We start from the raw sequence: 25,023 nt of genomic DNA on the forward strand, positions 1-25,023 counted from the left end.
ACCGCAGTACATTTTATTACTCTTCCAAGTGTGGATTAAGAAGAAAGTATCAAAAATTCTTTTCTTGATTTGCAAATAAAACTTACTTTTAAGTTTTAAAAAACTGAATGTCAATATAAATGTGAATAGCAAGGTAAAAATGTATTGAATATAAATGTATCAATTGATAGGACTAATTAGAACTAGACTTATTAGGAGTTCATGAAGCCAGTTATCTTACGAGGGTCCATTGTTCAAAATAATGCTTTCATGATACAGAGTAGTCATTCCTTTTCTGAAACTGCCAGGACAGAGGGAATGTCTTATCTCTATCAACTCTTCTTGGACTGAGGCCTGTCAGTTGGCAAGCATCAGAATATACAGCTGTTTCCTCGCCCTGGAAGCCAGACAGAGCAGAAGATTATTTAATACAGATGGCTCGGCAGCCCTTGGATCAATCCCAAACACGATGTTTCTTTCCAGGCCTGAAAATCGACGGACAGTGTCCAACACGATGTGATTGCCCATAATATCTGATGCATTTTTGATCCGTACTAACAGATCAGATTCCTCACTGAGCTGAGAATGTGTTCTCTTCCTCATTGCTCCTTGAAGCTTAGGTTCATATATGTTTACATCCTCTGCACTGCTGCAAAGCACAGCAATATCCTTGCAGGAATAACCATTCCTCAAGAGAAACTGGCATTTCTCTGTTATATAAACCATTATCTCTTCCATGGTACAGTATTTCTTAATCTTACAGTAGCCTGAAATATCCTGAGACCATTCAGCTTCACGGAGTATCTTCAAATACTCAGAAGGGATGTTACGTGGTGGATTTTCTATGATCTTCTGCATTATTTTTTGTACGTAGTTGGCTATTGGATCTGCATTGCGGACCACTCTGTTGAGCTCTTCCCTTGGATACTGGCGTGAGGGACAGGGGAGGCCACTGCTCTCCCCATGGCTAGTCTGGAAGTAGTCCAGAAAGATCCAGAGAATTCCAGGGCAATCCTTTTCTTTCCAAGTAATGGTTTTTGCCTTCGTGTACCAGTCCCCATCTTCAATGCGAAAATTCTGAGCTTCATCGATGATGATGTGTTGAATCTCTCCATGGTCAGTGTGACTCATGAAGGTTTTCCGGGTCACTGCACGGCAGATCTTTTTCTTTCTGTAAAAATTAAAATGACACACTCAAGCTTTCTCTAAGTATATAAAGGAGGAAAATTACTCTAGGATAATCCTATGAATACAGGACTATTGTTACAGATCATTTGACCATCCTACTCTGAAGGAACAAAGTAAACAGAGTAGAGGGAAGTATGGGTTGAATTCAGACTGAACGTCATTCGGTGACAACAAGATCCAACTACTTACAGGATAAAGTCCCTCAGAGGCTGGTTCTCACAAACATAGAGAATTTCACTTTCCTCACAACCAAACGTATTCTTGATCTTCTCCATGATCTTCATGGCTATGACTGTCTTCCCTGAGCCAGGTAAGCTGTGGATAAACAATTCTCTGGTCTTGGGGAGGTTTTTTGACAAGATCTCATACTGTTGGGCTGTGAGCAGATTTAAAATCTCACAGCCAACCTCATCACTCAGGAAAGACCTGAAGCCGAGCAGGACAATCACCAGGGACTGCAGCAAGGCTTCCATCTGCTGGGTGTCTGCGAGGTAATAGGACTCAGGGTAATCGATCGGAGCAGCTGAGCCTTCCAAGGACTCCGCATTGCTCTCCAGACTCAGAAGGAGGACCTTGGTCAGGACACACAGCTTCCCGGTGTAGCCCCCCATGTTCACCAGCTTCTGCTTCAAAGTAAAGGCGGTGCGGGTGCAGTACGACTGCCCGTCCACGTCCTGCTCCCTGAGAATGGTATAGAGAATGGGGGGACTGTTCTGGGTCACCAACAGAGCATCACAGATGACTTCTTGTTTCTTTTGCAAGTTCAAGTCCACAGCCCAGCTTCTTGAAAGGATCAAAATTCCCGGAGAGAAAGGATGCACCTGCTTATTTATTAATTCCTCTAGACCTTCATGCTCTGAGGACAGCTCCCTCCAGAGGGATGTGGGAGTATACTGCAAATCTTCTGATGCTACTAGATATGGAGAGAGATACAAATTTGAGGTCAATATAATTTATTTTTATGATTAATTATAATTTAAAAAAGTTATACTTATACTAAATATATACATATACATATATATGATATATATGTATGTATGTATGTATGTATTTTTATATATATTGATATATTTTAGTGGGAGGACAGGAGGCAAAGAGACAGACTCCTGACTGTGCCTCAACCAGGATCCACTAGGGGGAGATACTCTGCCTATCTGGGGTCATTGTTTCATTGCTCAGCAACGGAGCCACTTTTTAGCACCTGAGGCAGAGGCCACAGCACCATCCTCAGTGCCTGAGGCCAAATTGCTTGAACCAATCAAGCCATGGCTGTGGGAGAGAAAGAAGTGAGAAGGGGGAGAGGTAGAGAAGCAGATGGTTACTTCTCTTGTATGCTCTGACCAGGAATTAAACCCAGGACTTCCACACACTGGGTTGATGCCCTATTACTGAGTCAACCGGCCAGGGCCATACACTCAATTATAATTCATCTTATGATAAACTACAGATCACTTGTATGTTTTTTATATATTATTATTTTATAATAAAAATAAGTTTTGAAAACCTGGCACACTTCATCTAAATCTATGTGCTTATTATGTTTATGACCTTGGGAAATTCCTTAGTTTCTCTAAGACTGTTTCCTCATTTTAAAAACAAACATAAAACATATTTTAAAAAATAGCATATTTCCTATGGTAAGGAATAAATAAAATATAATAAAATATCTGGTTCACTGTAGCTGCTTTGGCAATGTTAATTTTTTTTGGGGGGGGGAGAAAGAGAGAGAGAGGAGAGACAGAGACAGTGATAAACAGACAGGAAAGGAGAAAGATGAAAAGCATCAACTCATAGTTTTGGCACATTAGTTGTTCACTGATAACTTTGTTACATGTGCCTTGATCTTGGGCCTCCAGCTGAGCCAGTGACTCCTTCATCAAGCCAGTGACCTTGGGGTCAAGCCAGCGACCATGGGTCATGTGTATGATCCCACACTCCAGCCAGCGACCCTGCACTCAAGCTGGTGAGCCAGTGCTCAAGCCAGATGAGTCCACACTCAAGCTGGCGACCTGGGGGTTTTGAACCTGGTCCTCAGTGTCCCCAGCTGATGCTCAATCCACTGTGCCACGGCCTTGTCAGGCTGGGAAATGTTAGTTCTGTTCCCCTTCCTACCCTCAAAGTATGTGAATCTCAAAATTTCCCTCAACAGTCCCTACTGATAGAAGCAGAAGGAGCCCTCCCAGGAAGGTGCTCACTAAATATTTGCAGAGAAGATGCAGCCATGTTAAACCTTTTATTAGCAGAGAATCCCCTGTGGCCCTGGACTGGGAGACTCTGAGGTTAGGCCCTAAGTGAATTCACCTTAAGGAAAATAAAAGTAACAGAGAGAATCGACAACCTTATGATGTAGACTTCAAGAACATGGCATGTATTTCCATTTGATTCAAGTGTTCATCTGTGTCCTCAGATGAGTTTAATTTTTTTGCAGATTGGTCTATGCTGGGTATTTCAACTATTTGTTGCTATTGTAAATTGGGTATTTTCTTTCATTGTTATATTAGGATGTTGAATTCTGAATATTAATTTTTATTTATGTTTCTGATAATGCTATGTATTTCTATTCATTCTTTGTTTATAGTGGTTTTTCATTAATTCTCTTGAAGTTTCTAGATATATACTCTTATCTTCATATCTTATCACTCTAATTTCTTTCTCTTATCTCATTGCATCTACTAACCAATATAACACTGACGTTGTAGTAGTGCACATTTGTTTTATTTCTGAACTTAATAGACTCCCCATATTATCTCCCAATTAATATGATGGCTTTTGGGGAATATAGATTGGTACAGATATATAGATATAATAAAGAGGTATCTATGGTTTCCTATTTTATTGAGTTGTTTTTTAAATCATGAATGTGTATTATCATATTTTTGCATAGTAATATGAAAGTTAATTTTAACAATAATTCTCATAAGGTTGAGTTATCTTTTCATTCATGAAGGTCAATCTTTGCATCCTTATTCATAAGTCATGTTAGTCTGAGTTTCTCCTTTCTTGTGCTTTCTGTCAAGTTTTATAATTACCATTACTCACGCTTTAATATACTCATTATTATTATTTATTTATTTTTACTGGGACAGAGAGAGAGTCAGAGAGAGGGATAGATAGGGACAGACAGACAGGAACGAAGAGAGATGAGAAGCATCAATCATCAGTTTTCCATTGCGACACCTTAGTTGTTCATTGATTGCTTTCTCATATGTGCCTTGACCGCAGGCCTTCAGTAGACCCAGTAACCCCTTGCTCGAGCTAGTGACCTTGGGTCCAAGTTGGTGAGCTTTTTGCTTAAGCCAGATGAGCCCGTGCTCAAGCTGGCGACCTCAGGGTCCTCTGCATCCCAGTCTGACGCTCTATCCACTGCGCCACCGCCTGGTCAGGCCCATTACTCACACTTTAAAAATGATGTTGTAATTTCCTTTTTTTTTCCTGGCTCTGGAACACTTTAAATAGTGTTATAAGTATCGAGTCATTGTTTGTTTTTTGTTTTTTTGATGGAACAGAGAGAAAGTCAGAGAGAGGGACAGATAGAGACAGACATGAAGGGAGAGAGATGAGAAGCCTCAATTCTTCCTTGTGGCTCCTTAGTTGTTCATTGATTGCTTTCTCATATGTGCCTTGACTGTGGGCTACAGCAAAGCAAGTGACCCTTTGCTCAATCTATCGAACTTGGGTTTCAAGACAGCGACCTTTGGGCTCAAGCCAGTGACCATGGGGTCATGTCTATAATCCCACACTCAAGCTGGTGAGCCCATGCTCAAGCTGGATGAGCCCATGCTCAAGCCAGCGACTTCAGGCTTTTGAACCTGGGTCCATAACATCCCAGTCCGACACTCTATCCACTGCACAACTGTCTGGTCAGGTGAAAGTATCTAGTCTTATTAGAAACAAGTCATAATGGAAAGTTCAGAGAAACAATTCTAAAAATAAAACTGTTTATGAGTTGTTGTTTTTTAATTTACTGATTTTAGAAAGAGCAGAGAGACAGAGAAGGAGAAGAGGACTGGGAAGCATCAACTCAAAGTAGTTGCTTATCACACGTGCCTTGACCTGTCAAGCCCAGGGTTTCACACTGGTGACCTCTGCATTTCAGGTTGATGCTTTATGCACTGCGTCATGACAGGTTAGGCAGTTATAAGTATTAAATATGAAATAAATTAAATGTTTTCACATGCACTTAAAATATAGATAATTACAACTAAGAAATGTACATCATATTGCCTGACCAGGCGGTGCGCAGTGGATAGAGCATCGGATTGGAGGACCTAGGTTCGAGACCCCCAGGTCGCCAGCTTAAGTGCGGGCTCATCTGGTTTGAGCAAAGCTCACCAGCTTGGACCTAAGGTCGCTGGCTCGAGCAAGGGGTTACTCGGTCTGCTGAAGGCCCGCGGTCAAGGCACATATGACAAAGCAATCAATGGACAACTAAGGTGTCACAAGGAAAAACTTATGATTGACGCTTCTCATCTCTCTCCATTCCCATCTGTCTGTCCCTATCTATCCTTCTCTCTGACTCTGTCTCTTTAAAAAAAAAAAGTACATCATGCAAAGTATGGTTCCATATTTGTAATCATATCAGTTCCCTTATCTATCTTTATATATTTATAAAGAAAATTTTGGCATGACTTTGATAGGCTATTAGAAATGCTTAGTTTTCCAAGTTTATGTTTAGTGAATGTTTAATTTTAAATTAAAATTTTAATGTTAAAACAAAAAAGTATCGGCCTTGCCAGTTGGCTCAGTGGTAGAGTGTCGGCCTGGCGTGCAGGAGTCCTGGGTTCGATTCTCGGCCAGGGCACACAGGAGAAGCCCCCATCTGCTTCTCTACCCCTCCCCCTCTCCTTCCTCTCTCTCTCTTCCCCTCCCGCAGCTGAGGCTCCATTGGAGCAAAGTTGGCCCCGGGCGCTGAGGATGGCTCCATGGCCTCTGCCTCAGGTGCTAGAATGGCTCTGATTGTAACAGAGCAATGCCCCAGATGGGCAGAGCATCGCCCCCTGGTGGGCAGGCTGGGTGGATCCCGGTCGGGTGCATGAGGGAGTCTGTCTGACTGCCTCCCAGTTTCCAGCTTCAGAAAAAAATAAAAATAAAAACAACAAAAAAACAAACAAACAAGAATGTATCTATTTTTCAGACATTTGGTACAACTCCTGAAAAAAATTATTTTTATGTGAGAATAATAGATTGTTGCCCTTCTGAACATATAGTCTAGTATTTTGTTTTAGTTATACTTTATTCTGTGGTAATAAGATCTAAAATGGAGCTTATTGGGTTTCAAAAATAATTATCAATGCTCATGCTTAATGTTGTATCTAGTACTGTTTATTTTGGACAATTTTTAAAATACAAATTTAAATGGGAAATAAAATATGGGCAGTCATTCTCTATTAATGGTCCTTGATAGATATTTGCTCATTTACAGGACATTTATTTGTCACATTCTAGTACCAGAGAAGCCACTGATGTTGCATCGACTTGAGCAAGTGGTTCCCTCTCTAGAAGCCTAGCAAGAGGAAAGCAGTTGACTCCTAGAAAAAGCCTAACAAGTTGGGAGGGATGAGAGCAAAAAACAGGCACTGCCCTTGGTACTTATTCATTATGTTGTGCTGTTAAAGAACACTATTTCTCCAAACCTGAAATGTGTTCATAATTGGTCTTTATTTTATTTACTTTGCATTATATTTTGATATACATCTTTCTTCTTACTTTATAACAGCCACTCCTTTGGAAATATGACAGAGGTGAGCAACTTTTTAACTCTTGGTACAGTATCTGCCTCTAGTTTAACTAGATAAAAGTTTTCTTTGGTTGTTTGTTTCTTTGTTTTATTTAGCATGAGAGAGACAAACAGACAGGGATAGACAGGAAGGGAGAGAGATGAGAAACATCAACTCATACTGGTGGCACTTTATTTGTTCATTGATTGCTTTCATACATCCCTTGAAGTGGGGGAGCCCTCCAGCTGAGCCAGTGACCCCTTCCTCAAGCCATCAACTTTGGGCTCAAGTCAATGACCACATGGTCATGTCTATGATCCCATGGTCAACCCAGCGACCCTGTGCTCAAGCCAGATATGCCTGGCTCAAGCCAGCGACCTTAAGATTTCGAACCTGGGTCCTCAGTATACCAGGCCAAGGCTCTATCCACTGTGCCACCACCTACTCAGATGATAAAAGGTTTCTAATCTAGATGAACACCAAAATCATGTGAGTAAGCTTGATAAATATGCACATGATGAAATAATATCCCCAGATATTCTAATTTATGAATCTGGAGAGGGGAACCAAATACCTGAAGTTTTTAAAATAACCAGAAATACTAAATTTGAAAATTTAAAGAACAGATAGCCTTTAAAGAAAATAATAGTCCTGGATTCTTGTTTTTTATTTTGTGACACAGAGAGAGACAGAGGGACAGATAGAAAGGAAGGGAGAGAAAGATGAGAAATATTAAATCTTCATTGCAGCACCTTAATTGTTCGATTGCTTTCTAATATGTGCTTTGACCAGAGGGCTACAGCCTAGTCAAGCCAGTGACACAGGGCTTAAGCCAGTGACCTTAGGGTCATGTCTAAGATGCCATGCTCAAGGCAGTGACCCCATGCTCAAGCTGGTGAGCCCATGCTCAAGCAGGTGACCTCAGGGTTTTGAACCTGGGTCCTCTGTACTCCCATCGGACACTGCGCCACCACCTGATCAGGTTAGTCCTGGATTCTTATGTTGTACTGCCTCAGCCAGCGAGGTCAGTGAAGGTTTATTTCTAAATCACTTATCAGCAATGTACTGGTAGCATTATCATCTTGTACCTATAGGCTTGCAAATGATACTTTCAGGATTTTCAAAAAACAAGCATAACCATTTATCTCCCCTTACCCTAGCATACAAACTGACTAGTGTCAAGTAGGCAAAACATAGTTGCTACCTAGAAATAAACGTTGCTGGAGATATTCCTTATGTTCCAGGCCTTTCTTGCAGTACACTGGTCTGCTAAGAGGAGGCCTGCCAGACAGACTCAGCTGAGATTCAAAGTCTTGGCTCAAGCATTGAAGATCTTAAGAAAGAAAGAAAACTCATGTCATCAAATTCGTTTAGTAAACATATGTTCATGTAGCTTATTTCTGTGGTATACATTTCCCACCATGGACATATTCCAGCTACTACGGAGACATCATCAAGTACAGAGCTGAGAACAGAGCATTTTATAGTATTTCCACCATACAGACACAATACATGTAAATAACCTCCCAGCAAACATACTATGAAAATGAAGTAAATAGGAAGTAGTGAGTTTCTATTTATTACACTTGTTTTTAATATAATTTAATTACAAGTTTGTATAACTTAATTTTTAAAAATGACCATATTTAACTGGCTCACAAATTCCTGAAATTTTAATAAATTACCTTGAATCCACTAAGAACTACAAGGCAATCCTTACCCCAAAATTTTTACATCCTCTGATGTGAAAAGATTGTCGATCATAAGACACTTGATTTGAGCTTCTAATTACTGACAAAAGTTTATCATGTATGGAAAACAGGATACTTGGAAATTCCAAAAATACAGAGTTTAGGGGGTGTGAGAAGTTCAAAGTCACAGAAAGCAAAGGAGAACCTGTTCAATAAGAAGGTGCTAGGGGCAGAAAAGGACAGGGAGGGAGGTACTTTCCCCTCTTACCTGGATCTCTGTCCACCATCATGTCCACCCACTCCTCAGCTGTCAGCCTGCAGACGTTCTTGCCTTTCACCATCCATGATTTAGGAGCTTCTGCGAATACCGCACAACAGAACGGCTCCACTCTGACTGCCCAAACGTAGCCATAGAACTGTCCCTTGTCTAACACTTCCAAGAATTTGACTGTGAAGTTTATGGGGCGTTGGGTTTGGCAAAAATGGACACAGGGTAATTTGTTGATTCCGTCTTCTATTTTCTGTTTCAAAGACTTACAGTCAACATTTTCTTTAGCACATCCCAGAATTTTCTTACTCTGATCATCCACTCCAATAAAAATATAGCCACCTCCAGTGTTTGCAAATGCAGGGATGTACTCTGGAATTAGGCCTTTTACATACTATTGGATGTGTTTTGTAGAGAACTGTTTAAATTCTACTGAGTGAGACTCAGGAAAAGGCAGGATTTCACCTTTTTCCAACTGCTTTCTTTGGAAAACTGTGGCAGCAGCATTCGAGTTTTGCTCTGTAACTCTGGCAATTTTGTTAGGTATTTCTCCAAAACGTTTTGCCTTTTTTTCCTTGTCTTTCAGGAAATCAAATGCCTCTCTTGAATCCATGATACGCTTAGAGGTGCCAGATCTGCGGTATAACGAAGAACTCAGGCTGCAAATGCGGGGCTTGGCGGAACCTGATTTAGGGCTGCTGCCCCAAGATTTAACTAAAATGTAAAAATACTGTCCTTGTTGCTTAGTCTCAAAGAAATCCTGAAAGTCTGAAGATTCAATAAGTTTTCTCAAAGCCTCTTCTAAATCCAGTCCCATCTCCACAGGATGCTCAGCGTCGTTTGCCATTTCCACCCGAACCACTCCTCCTCCCGAGTTTAATAAGGCACATGCAGCCTGGACGACTTTGTCCCTCTCTTGCTCTCTCTGAACTTTCTGCAGGTTTTTCCTGTTTCCTTCCCCAAGAGTTACTTTTCCTACATTGATGACCAAGTCTGAGTCGGATGATTCCACCACCAAAGATGAATTATGATTCTCCATGTTCATTCTGCAACAAAACCCAATAAAACATGTATCTCATATTGAAGTAAATTACACAGTACAGAAAAAATATACTCATTGATTTACCTGAAAATATTTATTGAGTTCCTGCTAAGTGCTGGAGATTAAGTGGAAGATCATGAATGAGTACCTGCCTGCCTCTCAGGGCATACTGTCTGAAAGGAAGCACGGTTGAACCGTGGTCAGAAGGGTTACAGTAATCCATGTTAGATGATGGAGCCCAGCAGAGGCACTGGGATGAAGAGAATTTGAGCTCATATGAAAGATTTTTAGGAAAAATGAACATGGTCGGTATTGACCAGGTAGGAATCAGGAGAAAGGAGTAAATTTTAGAAACTAGGTTTTTGGCATAGAGAACTGGGTGGTTAGTGGTACAACTTATCAACATAAGAAGTTTGGTTTGGTTTTTTTTTATATTTTTCTGAAGTTGGAAATGGGGAGGCAGTCAGACAGACTCCCACATGCGCCCAACCGGGATCTACCCGGCATGCCCACCAGGGGGCGATGCTCTGCCCATCTTGGGGCGCCGCTCTGTTGCAACCAGAGCCATTCTAGCACCTGAGGCAGAGGCCATGGAGCCATCCTCAGCACCTGGGCCAACTTTGCTCCAATGGAGCCTCAGCTGCAAGAAGGGAAGAGAGAGACAGAGAGGAAGGAGAGGGGGAGGGGTGGAGAAGCAGATGGGCGCTTCTCCTGTGTGCCCTGGCCGGGAATCAAACCCAGAACTCCTGCACGCCAGGCTGACGCTCTACCACTGAACTAACCAGCCAGGGCCTCAACATAAGAAGTTTTTGTTGTTATTTTAGATTTGAGAGAGAGAGAAAGAGGGAGAGAGAGAGAAGGGAGAAGAAGCAGTAAGCATCAATTCCCGTATGTGCCTTGACTAGGCAAGCCTGGGGTTTCAAATTAGTGACCTCAGCATTCCACACTGATGGTTTATCCACTGTGCTGCCACAGGTCAGGAAGAAGTTGTTTTTTTGATATCATGATTTTTATTTATTTTATTATTTTCTTTTTACAGAGACGGAGCGAGAGTCAGAGAGAGATAGGGACAGACAGATAAAAACGGAGACAGATGAGAAGCATCAGTCATCAATTTTTCGTTGCGACACCTTAGTTGGTCATTGATTGCTTTCTCATATGTGCCCTTACTGTGGGCCTACAGCAGACCTAGTAACCCCTTGCTCAAGCCAGTTACCTTGGGTCCAAGATGGTGAGCTTTGCTCACACCAGATGAGCCCACGCTCAAACTGGTGATGAAGCTGGGTCCTTCGCATTCCAGTCCAATGCCCTATCCATTGCGCCACCGCCTGGTCAGGTGGAAGTTGTTGTTTTTTAATTGACATATTCTATTAAATTTAGGTAGTGGACATATTTGTGTTCATTATTTTGTTCCTGTATTTTTTTGTAAGTTTGAAATTATTCATCACAGAAAAACAAAAGCCTTACATCAAAAAAATTTAAAAGGAGAGTATGAGATATAAATTCAGATCATTAGTAAGAAAGTGGTTGAACTTTTGGATTATATGCGTTGTTAGGACAGGGTAGGAAATAAGATGGCCAGAGCAGGGGGTGGTTCTGATAACCAGGAAAAAGAAGGATCAATGGATTGTATGTCTTTGTGATCTCAAAGAACTTGCATTTGGGAGTGGTTGAGCAAATCAATAAAACTTCACAGTTCCATTGTGAAGAGGGGTTCTTAAAATGCTTAGGATTGTGGCCCTGGCCGGTTGGCTCAGTGATAGAGCATCGGCTTGGTGTGCAGAAGTCCCGGGTTCGATTCCCGGCCAGGGCACACTGGGAGAAGCGCCCACCTGCTTCTCCACCCCTCCCCCTCTCCTTCCTCTCTGTCTCTCTCTTCCCCTCCCGCAGCCAAGGCTCCATTGGAGCAAAGTTGGCCCGGGCGCTGAGGATGGCTCTGTGGCCTCTGCCTCAGGCGCTAGAGTGGCTCTGGTTGCAACAGAGCGACGCCCCAGATGGGCAGAGCATCGCCCCCTGGTGGGCATGCCGGGTGGATCCCAGTCGGGCGCATGCGGGAGTCTGTCTGACTGCCTCCCCATTTCTGGCTTTGGAAAAATACAAAACAAACAAACAAAAAATGCTTAGGATTGTATCACCATCCGCATAGTCATTTCTCTCCTTTGCTTGATTATAGACTGAAGAATGTGATCAAAATATCTCATTCTTTGATTTATTAATACAGGAAACATTCAGTGAGTGTTCACTGTGGGCACACTAACTGCTGTGAGATACAAAGGATCTGCCTGTTGGCGACTTATGGTTTAAGTCTCATCAAATTAACATGACATGGTTTAAACCAGTGGTAGTCAACCTGGTCCCTACCGCCCACTAGTGGGTATTCCAGCTTTCATGGTGGGTGGTTGCAGAGCAACCAAAGTATTATATAAATAAAAAGATAGATTTAACTATAGTTAGTTGTTTTATAAAGATTTATTCTGCCAAACTTAGAAAAAATCCAACATAAAGTACTTGGTAAGTAATTATTATATGCTTTAACTTGCTGTAACTCTGCTTTATAAATTTTATAAAGCAAAGTTACTTCCCTACTTTATAAATCACCATTACTGTGGAACCGGTGGGTGGTTAGAAAATTTTACTACTAACAGAGATACAAAAGTGGGCGGTAGGTATAAAAAGGTTGATTACCCCTGGTTTAAACAGAATGTGCAGGAAATCCATAGCACTGAATGCCTATATTGGTAAGAGAGAAAAATAAAAATACTAATTTCCTTCAAATAAAAAGCTTAAGAAAAAACTAATTCACAAAGGAACACAATAGCAAGAATAATAAATGTAAGGGTAGAAGGAAACTGGAAATTAAAAAGCAGTTATTTGACTAATTAACAAGATTTAGAGTTTTCTTTTTTGTCTGTTTTGCTTGCTTAGCTTTTGCTTTTTAGACAAGACACTGGCATCCTTATTATTTAAAAAGAAAAAAAGAATAAAAAGAGCTCTGAACAAATAAAAGGGTGGTTGGTGCAGGTGTGACAAGGAAACTCAATTCTGAGCAGTAAATCATTTGGAAGGCCAAGCTATTCACAATCTTACTTATTAGTCTGATATCCTTGTGATAAATTTATATCTTTAACTATCTTGTTCTATATTTTATGACATTTAAAGTCTCATCAGAGAATTTATACAGAGTCATTTGAAAGACATCTGAATTTTAGTTTTAATGTTTATTCATATAAACATTTGCCCTCAAGTATTGCATGCTAATTCATTTTCTTGGTTAAATGTTTCCACATACATCTAATGAGCCTGGATTATTTGTTTGTCACAGAAACCTTGAGAGCACCTAGTCACTTTTTCCTTTAAGATATAAAAGATAATAAGTAAGAAACTGGTCGGTTTCTTCCCTTAAAATAATGAGTAAGAGAGATTCTGTTCCACCAAAATGTACATTGAGAAATTTAAAAACATAGTGTTTTTAAAATGTGGGCAGAGAAGTAAATTCGTTTAATAAATTGATAACTCAAATAAATCAATAACAAAATAAAACATCAAGACAGTTATCAAGGAAAAGTTTATAAAGTACATAGCTCCACTAAACTTACTGGAGGAAACTTAAATGCACATTGCTAAGTGAAGGGAGCCTTTCTGAAAAGATTACATATTGTATGATTCCAACTATATAACAACTGGATAAAATAAAACTATAGAGGTAATAAAAAGATCAGTGGTGGCCCTGGCCAGATAGCTCAGTGGATAGAGTGTCATCCAGCACGCAGAGTCCAGATTAGATCCCTGGTCAAGGCACAAAAGAGAAGCAATCAATGGGTGCACAACTAAATGGAACAATTAAGTGGAACAAGTTGATGCTGCTTTCTCTCTCTCTCACTTCCCCTACCTCTTTCCCTCCCACACCTCTCTCAAGTCAATAGAAAAACTAAAAAAAAAAAGAAAGAAAGAAAAAAGATCAGTGCTTGCAAAGGTTTGGGGAGGGAGAGATGTAGGTGGAGCAAGAGGATTTTTAGGGCAGTGAAAATACATAATAGTATAATCATGTATATGTCATCATATATATATTTGTTGAAACCCATAAAATGCATAACACCAAGAATGAACCATAATGTAAACTGTGGACTCTGGATGATTACAATATGTCAATGTAGGTTTATAAGTTGTAACAAATGTACCACTTGGTGGGGGATGTTGATCATGGGAGAGGCTAGGCATATGTAGGGGCAAGAGCAAATCTCTGCACCTTCTTCTCAATTTTGCTGTGAACCTAAAACTGTTGTAAAAAATAGTATATTTATTAAAAAAAAGATAGGTAAGCCTAACAGTAAAAAGAGAGAAATAAGATCCAAATGTGGGGAGAGAATAAGGATACATAACCAGCTTGAGTGGCCATAGGCAGAAATCCGTATCAAGATCTGAGATCAAAAGATTTGACATAAGAAAACTAGAGAAATCAAGTCTAGATGAAAACTGATGGGATGGTAGGAAGGATTATGTTTGTGCCTTTCCTTATGGCTTGAAATAGTTTCCGTAATTGAACTGGGAAGTGTACCAAAATGTTTACATACATTATCTCACTACCTCCTCACAACAAACACTATTATCTTCATTTTACCAGAGAAGAAAATGAGGCTGGTGAACATGCTCAGAATCACATGAATAATGCTTTGTAGTCAGTGATATCTGACTCCAAAGTCTAGTCTTATCAAAACCTAGATTCTTTTTTTTTAATTTACCACTTTCACCATTTTTTTAAGATTTTTTAATTTATTCATTTTAGAGAGGAGAGAGAGAGAGAGAGAGGAGGAGGGAGGAGCAGAAAGCATCAACTCCCATATGTGCCTTGACCAGGCAAGCCCAGGGCTTCAAACCGGTGACCTCAGTGTTCCAGGTCAACACTTTTACCCACTGCGCCACCACAGGTCAGGCAAAACTAGATTCTCCATTTTTTTTTTTTTTCTGAAGCTGGAAACAGGGAGAGACAGACAGACTCCCGCATGCGCCCGACCGGGATCCACCCGGCACGCCCACCATGGGGCGACGCTCTGCCCACCAGGGGGCGATGCTCTGCCCATCCTGGGCGTCGCCATGTTGCGACCAGAGCCACTCTAGCGCCTGGGGCAGAGGCCACAGAGCCATCCCCAGCGCCCGGGCCATGTTTGCTCCAATGGAGCCTTGGCTGCGAGAGGGGAAGAGAGAGACAGAGAGGAAAGTGCGGCGGAGGGGTGGAGAAGCAAATGGGCGCTTCTCCTGTGTGCCCTGGCCGGGAATCGAACCCGGGTCCTCCGCACGCTAGGCCGACGCTCTACCGCTGAGCCAACTGGCCAGGGCCAAAACTAGATTCTCAATCATCATGCAAACTAGTTTCTTCAACTACTAAGCCTCCCAGGAGTGGGGTAGGTCAGACAGCAGGAAAATTTACAGGACTTTTTTTTTTAATGAGAGAAACAGAGAGAGGAACAAAAAGGCACAGACGACAGGAAGGAGAGAGATAAGCATCAATTCTTCGTTAAGGCACTTTAGTTGTTCACTGATTGCTTTCTCATATGTGCTTTAACCGGGGGGCTCCAGCTGATCCAGTGACCCCTTGCTCAAGCCAGAGACCTTGGGCTCAAGCTGGTGACCTTGGGCTTCGAGCCAGCAACCTTTGGGCTCAAGCCAGTGATCATGGGATCATGTTTATGATCCCACACTCAAGCTGGTGAGCTCTCGCTCAAGCCGACGACCTCAGGGCTTCGAACCTGGGTCCTCTGCTTCCCAGTCTGATGCTCTATCCACTGCATCACAGTTTGGTTAGGCTTTCAGGACTTTTTGATAGTATAACCATTCCAGCACAATCTCCTGGGTATTTGCTTATAGCATTCATTTTATATAACATATCCGACAACAAAACTTTAGAAAAATATGAGTCAAGTTCTAAGAATAGGTAGGCAAAAATTATATACGAAATGTTTCCAGACAGAACACCACAATGCATTAAAAATATACCTTGAGATCCAGGAAAGAGGTGTTCTTAAATAAGACAGAAAAATTACCAACCATAATGGAAACAGAGTTTACCTAGATAAAAATTTTAAATTTCTGTTTTACAAAAGATATCATAAAATGTTATAAAGATAACCATAAAAGGAAAATAAAACTGTATTTACAGATGATAGAATGGTAAACCTAGAAAACTTCAAGAAATCTATAAAACAAAACTCTTATACTAATAAAAGAGTTAGCAGGGTCTCAGAATACAAAATCAACATAGAAAAATCAATTGTATTTCTATATCCTAGCAATGAACATGTACAAAACAAGATTAGAATTATAATATCATTTACAATCATTAAAAAAAACACTTAGGTATAACTCTAACAAAACACACATAGGACTAACACTGAAAATTCCAAAATGCTAATGAAAGAATTAAGGAAGATCTATGTAATGGAGAGACATACTATGTTCATGGACTTAAGATAGTAAAGCTGTTAATTCTCCCCCAGATTGATATGCGTATTTAACACAATTTCTATAAAAATTTCAGCAATATTTTTTGTACATACAAAATTATTTTAAAATGTTTACAGAAAAGCACAAGTACTAAATTAGTTAATACAGTTTTGAAAAATAAAAATGAGGAATGAATCACTCTATCTGATATTAAGACTCAATAAGTAGCCCAGTAATATATGCAGTGTTGATTGGCGGAGAAATGACACATAGATCAATAGAACAAAATTGAGAACACAAAAATGAGTAGACCAATGATTTTTGACAAAGCTGCAAAAATATTCTCCAGAGGATAAGTCATCTTTTCAACAAACGGTGCTGAAGCAATTGGATGTCCACAGGCAAAGAAAAAAATTTTAAAAACTTAGCCCTGGTCAGTTGGCTCAGCAGTAGAGCATCAGCCTGGGTTCAATTTCTCATCAGGGCACACAGAAGAAGCAACCATCTGCTTCTCCAACCCTACCCTTCTCCTTTCTATATCTCTCTCTTCCCCTCCCGCAGTCATGGCTGAGTTGGAGCAAGTTCACCCCAGGGGTTGAGGATGTCTCCATGGCCTTGCCTAAGGTACTTTTAAAAAGCTCGGTTGCTGAGCAACAGAGCAACAGCCCCAGAAGGGCAGAGCATCATTCCACTGGGGGCTTGCCAGGTGGATCCTGGTAGGGGCACATGTGAGAGTCTGTCTCTCTGCCTCCTGCCTCTCACTTAAATAAAAAATAAAAAAATAAAGAATTTCTACATTAACTTCAAACCTAACACTTTACAAAAATAATTCACGATCATAGATGTAAAATGATAAAAAAAAATTTTATTTTAGAATGAGAAAGGAGAGAGAAAGGGAAGAGGAAGACAAGGGGAGAGAGACAGATAAACATCAGTCTGTTCCTGTATGTACCCTGACTCGGGATCCAACCTGCAACCCTTGTATACAGAGGATATAAACCAACAAAAGCCATCCCGCCAGGAATAAAATGAAAAAACTTTATAAGATAACACAGGAGCCTGATCAGGCGGTGGTGCAGTGAACAGTGTCACACTGGGAAACAGAGGACCCAGGTTCAAAACCCTGTCTTGAGCACAAGCTCACCAGCTTGAGTTTGGGGTTGCTGGCTTGAGCGTGGGATCATAGACATGATCCCACAGTCACTGGCTTGAGCCTAAAAGGTCGCTGGCTTGAAGCCCAAGATTGCTGGCTTGAGCCCAAGGTCGCTGGCTTGAGCAAGGGGTCATTCACTCTGCGGTAGCCCCCCAGTCAAGGAACATATGAGAAAGCAATCAATGAACAACCAAGGAGACTGAGATACAACGAAGAATTGATGCTTCTCGTTTCTCTCCCTTCATATCTGTCTGTCCCTATCTGTCCCTCTCTGTCAAAAAAAAAAAAAAAGATAACACAGGAGAAGCTGATGACCCTAGGGCTTGGTGAAGAGTTTTTAGATGACACCAAAAACACAATCTGTAAAAAACAAACAAACAATATAAACGTCATCAAAAATGTAAACTTTTGCTCTGCAAAGGATCTTATTTAAAAATTAAAAGAACTGTATTTACAGATAATATAATGGTAAACCTAGAAAACTTGGAGAAATCTATAAAACAAAACTCTTATACTAATAAAGGAGTTAGCCTTGGCCTGTTGGTTTGGTGGTTAGAGCATGGGCCCAGAATACAGTCTTTCCAGGTTCTATTCTCGGTCAGGTCACATATGAGAAGCAACCATATGCTTTTCATCTCCTCCCTCTCCCCCTCCTCTCTCTTTTCCCCTCTGGCAGCCAGTGGCTACACTGATTTGAGCATAGGCCCCAGGAGCTGAGGATAGCTTGAGTGTTCTGAAAGATGGCTCCAGGCAATGAGGATAGCTTGGTGGATTCCAGCATATGCCCCAGACAGGGAGGGGGTGGTGGTTTGCCTGGTGGATCCCGGTCAGGGTACATGTGAGTCTGTCTATCTCCCCTCCTCTCACTTAAAAAAATATATATATATTTTAATATATATATATTAAATTTATATATTTATATATACTTTTATATATTACTTAAATAATATATACACATTTATATATTAAATTTATATAAATTACAATGGGGAACAATTTTTTTCTTCATTTTCTGTTGCATGAGGTTTTAGAACTGTTTCTATATATTTCTGCATCGCTGAATCCAAATCTGAAATCATTTTTTGGCGCATGCTCTAGTTTTTATGCAATTTTAATTTATTTTTGTTACAGTTAATGGCATGCATTGGTTTTTAAATTGGAGTTAAAGGGCAACGACTCTTGGATTGAACATAACCACAAGGCAATTAATGTTTTACAAACATCACTTTTACATAATTGTAGTTGTTTTTAAATGTAAAAAATTAATATCTGATAAAAACACCCTCTTATTTTGATTTAAGATTGAATCATGGCTTCTTCGAGTAGGCCTAAATGTAAGAATAGTCCTGACACCTTCTGTTATATATGTGGCTGTTACACACTTAAACGTCAAAGGTGCAATATTTCATCATTTGTGACACGTGCATATATTGCTTATTTTCAAGTTCCCCTTGGCGATCAAGACAAGAATTGGGCTCCTCATATTGTGTGTCATAATTGTGAGGAAATGCTTCGTGACTGGACAAAAGGAAAATGCAAAGGAATGCCTTGGGTATTTCCATGGTTTGGCGTGAACCTAAGGACCACAGCAGTGACTGTTATTTCTGTCTGATTCATACAAAAGGCATCGGCAAGAAAAAACGGCATATGATCGCATATCCTAATATTCCTTCAGCAATACGACCTATCCCACACTCTGAGACACTTCTGGTTCCAGTTTTCAATGGTTTTATTTCTTCTAAGGACGAAGAAAGTGAACATGGTGATCAAGTGTATTTTGATAAGATGCATGAGGAAATGGTTGTAGAATCTGAAGGGTCTTCTTCTGATGCCAAGCAGTCATTAACCCCTCAGCAGTTTAGCCAACCCGAATTGAATGACTTAGTAAGAGATTTGTGCCTATCAAAGAAAGCAGCTGAGTTATTAGACTCCAGGCTTCAAGAAAAGAATGTACTTCACCGGTCAGCTAAAGTATCCCATTTCAGGAAGCGTGAACAAATTTTTGTGGACTTTTTTCCGAAGACAAACACTTTGTTTACTGTCATGATATCAGTAGTCTTCTCAGCCAGCTAGGTGTTACCACTTACAGTCCACCAGAATGGCGGCTATTTCTTGACAGCTCTAAACAGAGTCTGAAATGTTTTCTCCTACACAACGGTAATGTTTATGCAGCAGTTCCAATTGGTTATTCAACTCATCTGCAAGAAGATTATAATGACATAAAAATTGTCCTCGACTTACTGAAGTATGAGGAGCATAACTGGATCATTTGTGTGGATCTTAAAATGGTAAATTTCCTGCTAGGACAACAGAGAGGTTTCATGAAGTATCCTTGCTTTCTGTGTTTGTGGGACAGCTGAGCTCGGGAGAAACACTGGACACAGAAGGAATGGCCGAAACGAGAAGCTCTGGAAGTAGGGATGCAAAATATTGTGACTGAACCTGTAGTTAATCGAGACAGGATCCTTTTTCCCCTCCTTCACATCAAACTTGGCTTAATGAAGCAGTTTGTTCAGGCTTTGAATAGAGAAAGTGAATGCTTTCAACATATTATTTCTGCATTTCCTGCCTTGTCTTTCGAAAAGATAGAAGCAGGTGTATTCGATGTACTTCAAATTCGAACCCTCGTATGTGACGCAGAATTTGCCAGGAAGATGAATAAGAAGGAGAAAGCAGCATGGCAGTCTTTTGTGGCAGTTACAAAGAACTTCCTTGGCAACAAAAAAGCAGAAAACTATGAACTTCTGGTTTAAAGGATGCTGTTGGCTTTCCGCGACATTGGCTGTAACATGAGCGTTAAGATTTACATCCTGAACAGTCGCCTTGATAAGTTTCACAAAAATCTTGGAGCTGTTAGTGATGAGCAGACTACTGCTGGAGCATCAAACGCGACTGTCCTCAACAAGTACACAAACGCAAGAGCTACAAATGCAAATTTTTGCCTGAATAGAATTTAAATAAGTTTTGCACAAATTTTATGATTAAAATAAGTGTTTTAATATGTTCTATTTCAAAATTGTAGACAAATTCTGATACAATAATATCTTTTAGTGTATTAATGTATTTACTGCATTATATAAATTATATTTTCACAAAGATGATGCCCAAGAAGACATTCTATTTCATTATGTTAAACTAAATGTTGAAAATTTTACAATAAGATAAAAACATAAAACCTTGAATTGCAAAAAAAACTGTAGCTTACAGAGAAAAACTAATGTCAGATTTGAGATCAGCACACTCGAATTAGGTAAGGACAAGTGTTTTTGTGGATGCAATAAAAATTTTGTTCCCCATTGTTATAAATAAATAAATAAATAAATAAATAAATATCTTACATATATATATATATATAAATGAAAAGACAAGCTACATAAAGGGAGAATAGATTTACAAATCACATATTTGACAAATGACCCTAGTCTACAATATATAAAGAATTCAAACATTCAACAGTCAAAAAATAATTTCTCAGTAAACTAGGAGTAGAAGGAAACTTCCTCAACTTGTTGAAGAATATTTATAGAGCATTTTGCTGCATTACAGGCTGCCACCAGGCCACTGCTCCCATCCAGATCATACCCCGTTCTCACACCTGATTTCTTCACTTTCCTCTTATACCTGACGGGAGGAGCATGAGCATCCCTCTCCACAATGTGTGTTCTGGGGACACAGGTCGAGTCCACCACCCCTTCGCCTAAGCAAAGTGAAAGGAGGCTGCCACATTGAACACTAGAGAGGAGCCCACTGCCCCATCCACCCATTCACCTGACCACCTGCCCAGTTCATGCAGCTTGCTTCTGCAAAGTGATATGATAAAAGGGGCAATGTCTTCATTGCATTTTGTATTGAAGACAGTAAAGACGTCAACATAAATTCTGAAATAGCCAAACTTAACATACATTTGTCCTGAAGAAAGTGATTAATTTACTTTTCTTTTTTTTTAGAAAGAGAGGGACAGACAGGGACAAACAGACAGGAAGGGAGAGAGATGAGAAACATCAACTCATAGTTGTCACACCTTAATTGATCATTGATTGCTTTATCATATGTGCAGCATATCGAGTGACCCCTTGCTCAAGTCAGGAACCTTGGGCTTCAAGCCAGCCACCTTTGGGCTCAAGCCAGTGACCATGAGGTCATGTTTATGATTCCACACTCAAGCTGGCGATCTTGCACTCAACCTGGTGAACCCGTGCTTAAACCGATGAGCCTGTACTCAAGCCAGCAACCTTGGGGTTTCGAACCTGGGTCCTCAACATCCCAGACCTATGCTCTCTCCACTGCACCACTGCTTGGTCAGGTGAAAGTGGTATTTTTAAATATTTAAATGAAATTGATCTTTTCCACTATAATGATCCAAATAATTCCAAAAATAAAAGAACAAATGGATCAATTTCATGGTGTTTACAAAAAAAGAGATTCTGGCCTGACATCTCACCAAAGATACAGAGGTGGCCAGTGAGTACATGAAAGATGCTTCACATCATATACCGTAAGGATTTGCAAATTAATACAACAATGAGATCCCACTATATACCTCTCTATATTTTTTCCTTAAGTGAGAAGCAGGGAGGCAGAAAGACAGACTCCCGCATGTGCCCTGACCAAGATCCACCTTTCAAGCCCCCTACAGGGCAATGCTCTGCCCACCTGGTGCTGTCACTCTGTTGCTTGGCAACTGAGCTATTTTAGCGCCTGAGGCAAGGCCATGGAGCCATCCTCAGCACCAGGGCCAACTTGCTCCAACTAAGCCACGGCTGCAGGAAAAGAGAGAGAGAGGAGACAGGGGAGGGGTGAAGCAGATTGTTGCCTCTCCTGTGTGCCCTGACCAGGCATCAAACCAGGACATCCATATGCCGGTCCAACGCTCTACAGCTGAGCTAACTGGCCAGGGCCTTATATTTTTAAATTTTAAACAGTTCTTGTTTTAATTGATTTTTAGAATAAGAGAGAGCCTGACCAGGCAGTGGAGCAGTGGATAGAGTGTCGGACTGGGATGCGGAAGACCCAGATTCGAGACTTTGAGGTTGCCAGCTTGAGCGCAGGCTCATCTGCTTTGAGCAAGGCTCACCAGCTTGAGTCCAAAGTCGCTGGCTCCAGCAAGGAGTCAGTCAGCTGTCGCACCGCCCCCTGCCCCCCATCAAGGCATATATGAGAAAACAATCAATGAACAACTAAGGTGGCACAATGAATTGATGTTCTCATCTCTCTCCCTTCCTGTCTATCTGTCCCTATCTGTCCCTCTGTCACAAAAGAGAGAGAGAGAGAGAGAGAGACTGATTTGTTATTCCACTTATTATGCACTTAATGTTTGATGCTGCTGTGTGCCCTGACCAGGGATCGAAACTGCAACCTTGGTGTATTGGGATGACGCTTTAACCAACTGAGCTACTGGGCCAGGCCCAATACATATTTATTAAAATGGCTAAAAATCAAAACACAATATGAAAAGTGGAGGCCCTGGCTGGTTGGCTCAGTGGTAGAGCGTTGGCCTGGCGTGCAGGAGTCCCGGGTTCAATTTCCAGCCAGGGCACACAGGAGAAGCGCCCATCTGCTTCTCCACCCCTCCCCCTCTCCTTCCTCTCTGTCTCTCCTCCTTCCGCAGCCAAGGCTCCACTGAAGCAGAGTTGGCCAGGAACTGGGGATGGCTCTGTGGCCTCTGCCTCAGGCGCTAGAATGGCTCTGGTTGCAACAGAGAGATGCCCCAGATGGGTGGAGCATCGCTCCCTCCTGGGCGTGCCGGGTGGATCCCGGTTGGGCACATGCGGGAGTCTGTCTGACTGCCTCCCCGTTTCCAACTTCAGAAAAATACAAAAGAAAAAAAAGAAAGAAAAATGGGACAGCCACTTTAGAACTATTTATTTTGTTTTGTTTTTTTGTTTATTGATTTTATTGACTTTAGAGAGGAAGGGGGAGGGAGAGAGAGAGAAAGAAATATTGACTTGTTCCACTTATTTTATGCATTCATTGGTTGATTCCTGTATGTACTCTGCCCAGGGATCCAACCCACAACCTTGTTGTATTGGGACGACCCTAACCAACTGAGATATTTTGACCAGAGCTGGTATAAGCACTTTAAAAGACTATTTCACACTGACTAACTAGGACAATAAATCGATATTTCTCTTTCTTCTTCCTCTCTCTCTCTCTAAAATCAATAATAAAAAGACAGTTTCACAGTTTCATACAAAATTAAACATTGTTATCACAAAATTATACTCCTTGATATTTACCCAAATTAGTTAAATATTTATGTTCACACAAAAACTTACACATGAGTGTTTCTAGTAGCTTTACTCATAATTGCCACAAATTGGAAGCAACCAAGATGTTGTTTAACAGATGAACAGATAAATAATGCTACAAGGAGAACAAGCATGTTCAGTCTAGTACTGTTTATAACACCAGATTTTTGAAATAGCCTAAATGTTCAACAATAAATATGATTTACTGGGGAAATAAAATATGGTAATACTTATTAAAGTGAATATTATAAATCACTAAGAATAAACTAACACACACAGAGTGACAGATAACAGAAACAAAATATAGAATTCTATCCTTTCTGTTAAACAGGTAAGGCTTGAGTCTTTCCAGACAGTCTGTACTTACCTTGGGAATTAGAAGATTCCTCAGACTTGGGGTAGTAAAGAGAAACCTCTCAGAGTCCTGATCTGTTCCGATGTCTGCAGCTTTTGACCAAGGCCAATGGTAACCTTCACAGAAGGAACAACTGGCTCTGAAATCTGCAGCAGAAAAACAAAGCAAGTCTTGGAGAAAACACCAGGTTTCAATTTCCCTGAAAAGCAGAACTACTCTTCACTGAAAACTGACATGCTCATGTCTTTTAGAGTTGGTTTCCCCAGAGACTAAATTAGAATGCTTGGGCTTTTTAATGTCTGCCTTATGGTCTCAAGATGAAAAACAACAACAAAAAACCCTGTTTCCTGTCGATCATAAAAACTTGTCTTTTTTGTTGAAATTTCTGCTGGGTCCTGTTACTCATTTGGTGGTTAACGCTGTTGCTATTTTAAGTTTCTTCTACTTACCACTTTGCTCTAGAACTTTCCTCCACGGCCCACACACATCACAGCTCCCTTGAGCATTTGTTTGGTTTATTTCCCCCTCCATCCTTATAGATTTCAAGAATTATTACAGTGTGGCTTTAACAATCATTTTTAACATTGAGGAAAGGTGTTGCACAGCAGACAGAATTTATTTTGACATGTCATAAATCTGTTTTATGCTGGAGGGTCTCACCCTGTCAATGCTGTGGTTGGGCCAGACCTAGTGGTTATTATGATTGCAGGCCGCCCTTCAGCAATAATAATCCAGTAACTGAAAAAAAAATAAAGGTTTGGTACTTACAGAACCTGGAAATTACACAGCACGCTCGGAGTTCCGCAGCGAAGTTGCGGTGGCGATGAAATGCAAGAACACGGGCCTGGGGTTCTGTTCTTATAGGGCTTGAGGGTGGAGCCTAGGATTTCGGGGGCTCACTTCCCCCGCCCTTCGCTCCCGAGCGCTCACTCTTGGATTTCCAG

General features: G+C 40.8%; 1 protein-coding gene across 1 annotated transcript; it reads right to left on the minus strand.

The window, feature by feature from the left end:
- Positions 1-275: 275 nt before the first annotated feature.
- Positions 276-25,023, minus strand: LOC136391960 (schlafen family member 11-like). The gene is given in 6 exon segments (XM_066363891.1): positions 276-1,150; positions 1,357-2,080; positions 8,089-8,217; positions 8,844-9,889; positions 24,092-24,218; positions 24,848-25,023. Coding segments are annotated over 4 exon segments (2,712 nt in total). The 5' UTR covers position 9,889; positions 24,092-24,218; positions 24,848-25,023; the 3' UTR covers positions 276-336.

This window comes from Saccopteryx leptura, chromosome 2, assembly GCF_036850995.1.
Source record: "Saccopteryx leptura isolate mSacLep1 chromosome 2, mSacLep1_pri_phased_curated, whole genome shotgun sequence".
Lineage (NCBI taxonomy): Eukaryota > Metazoa > Chordata > Mammalia > Chiroptera > Emballonuridae > Saccopteryx > Saccopteryx leptura.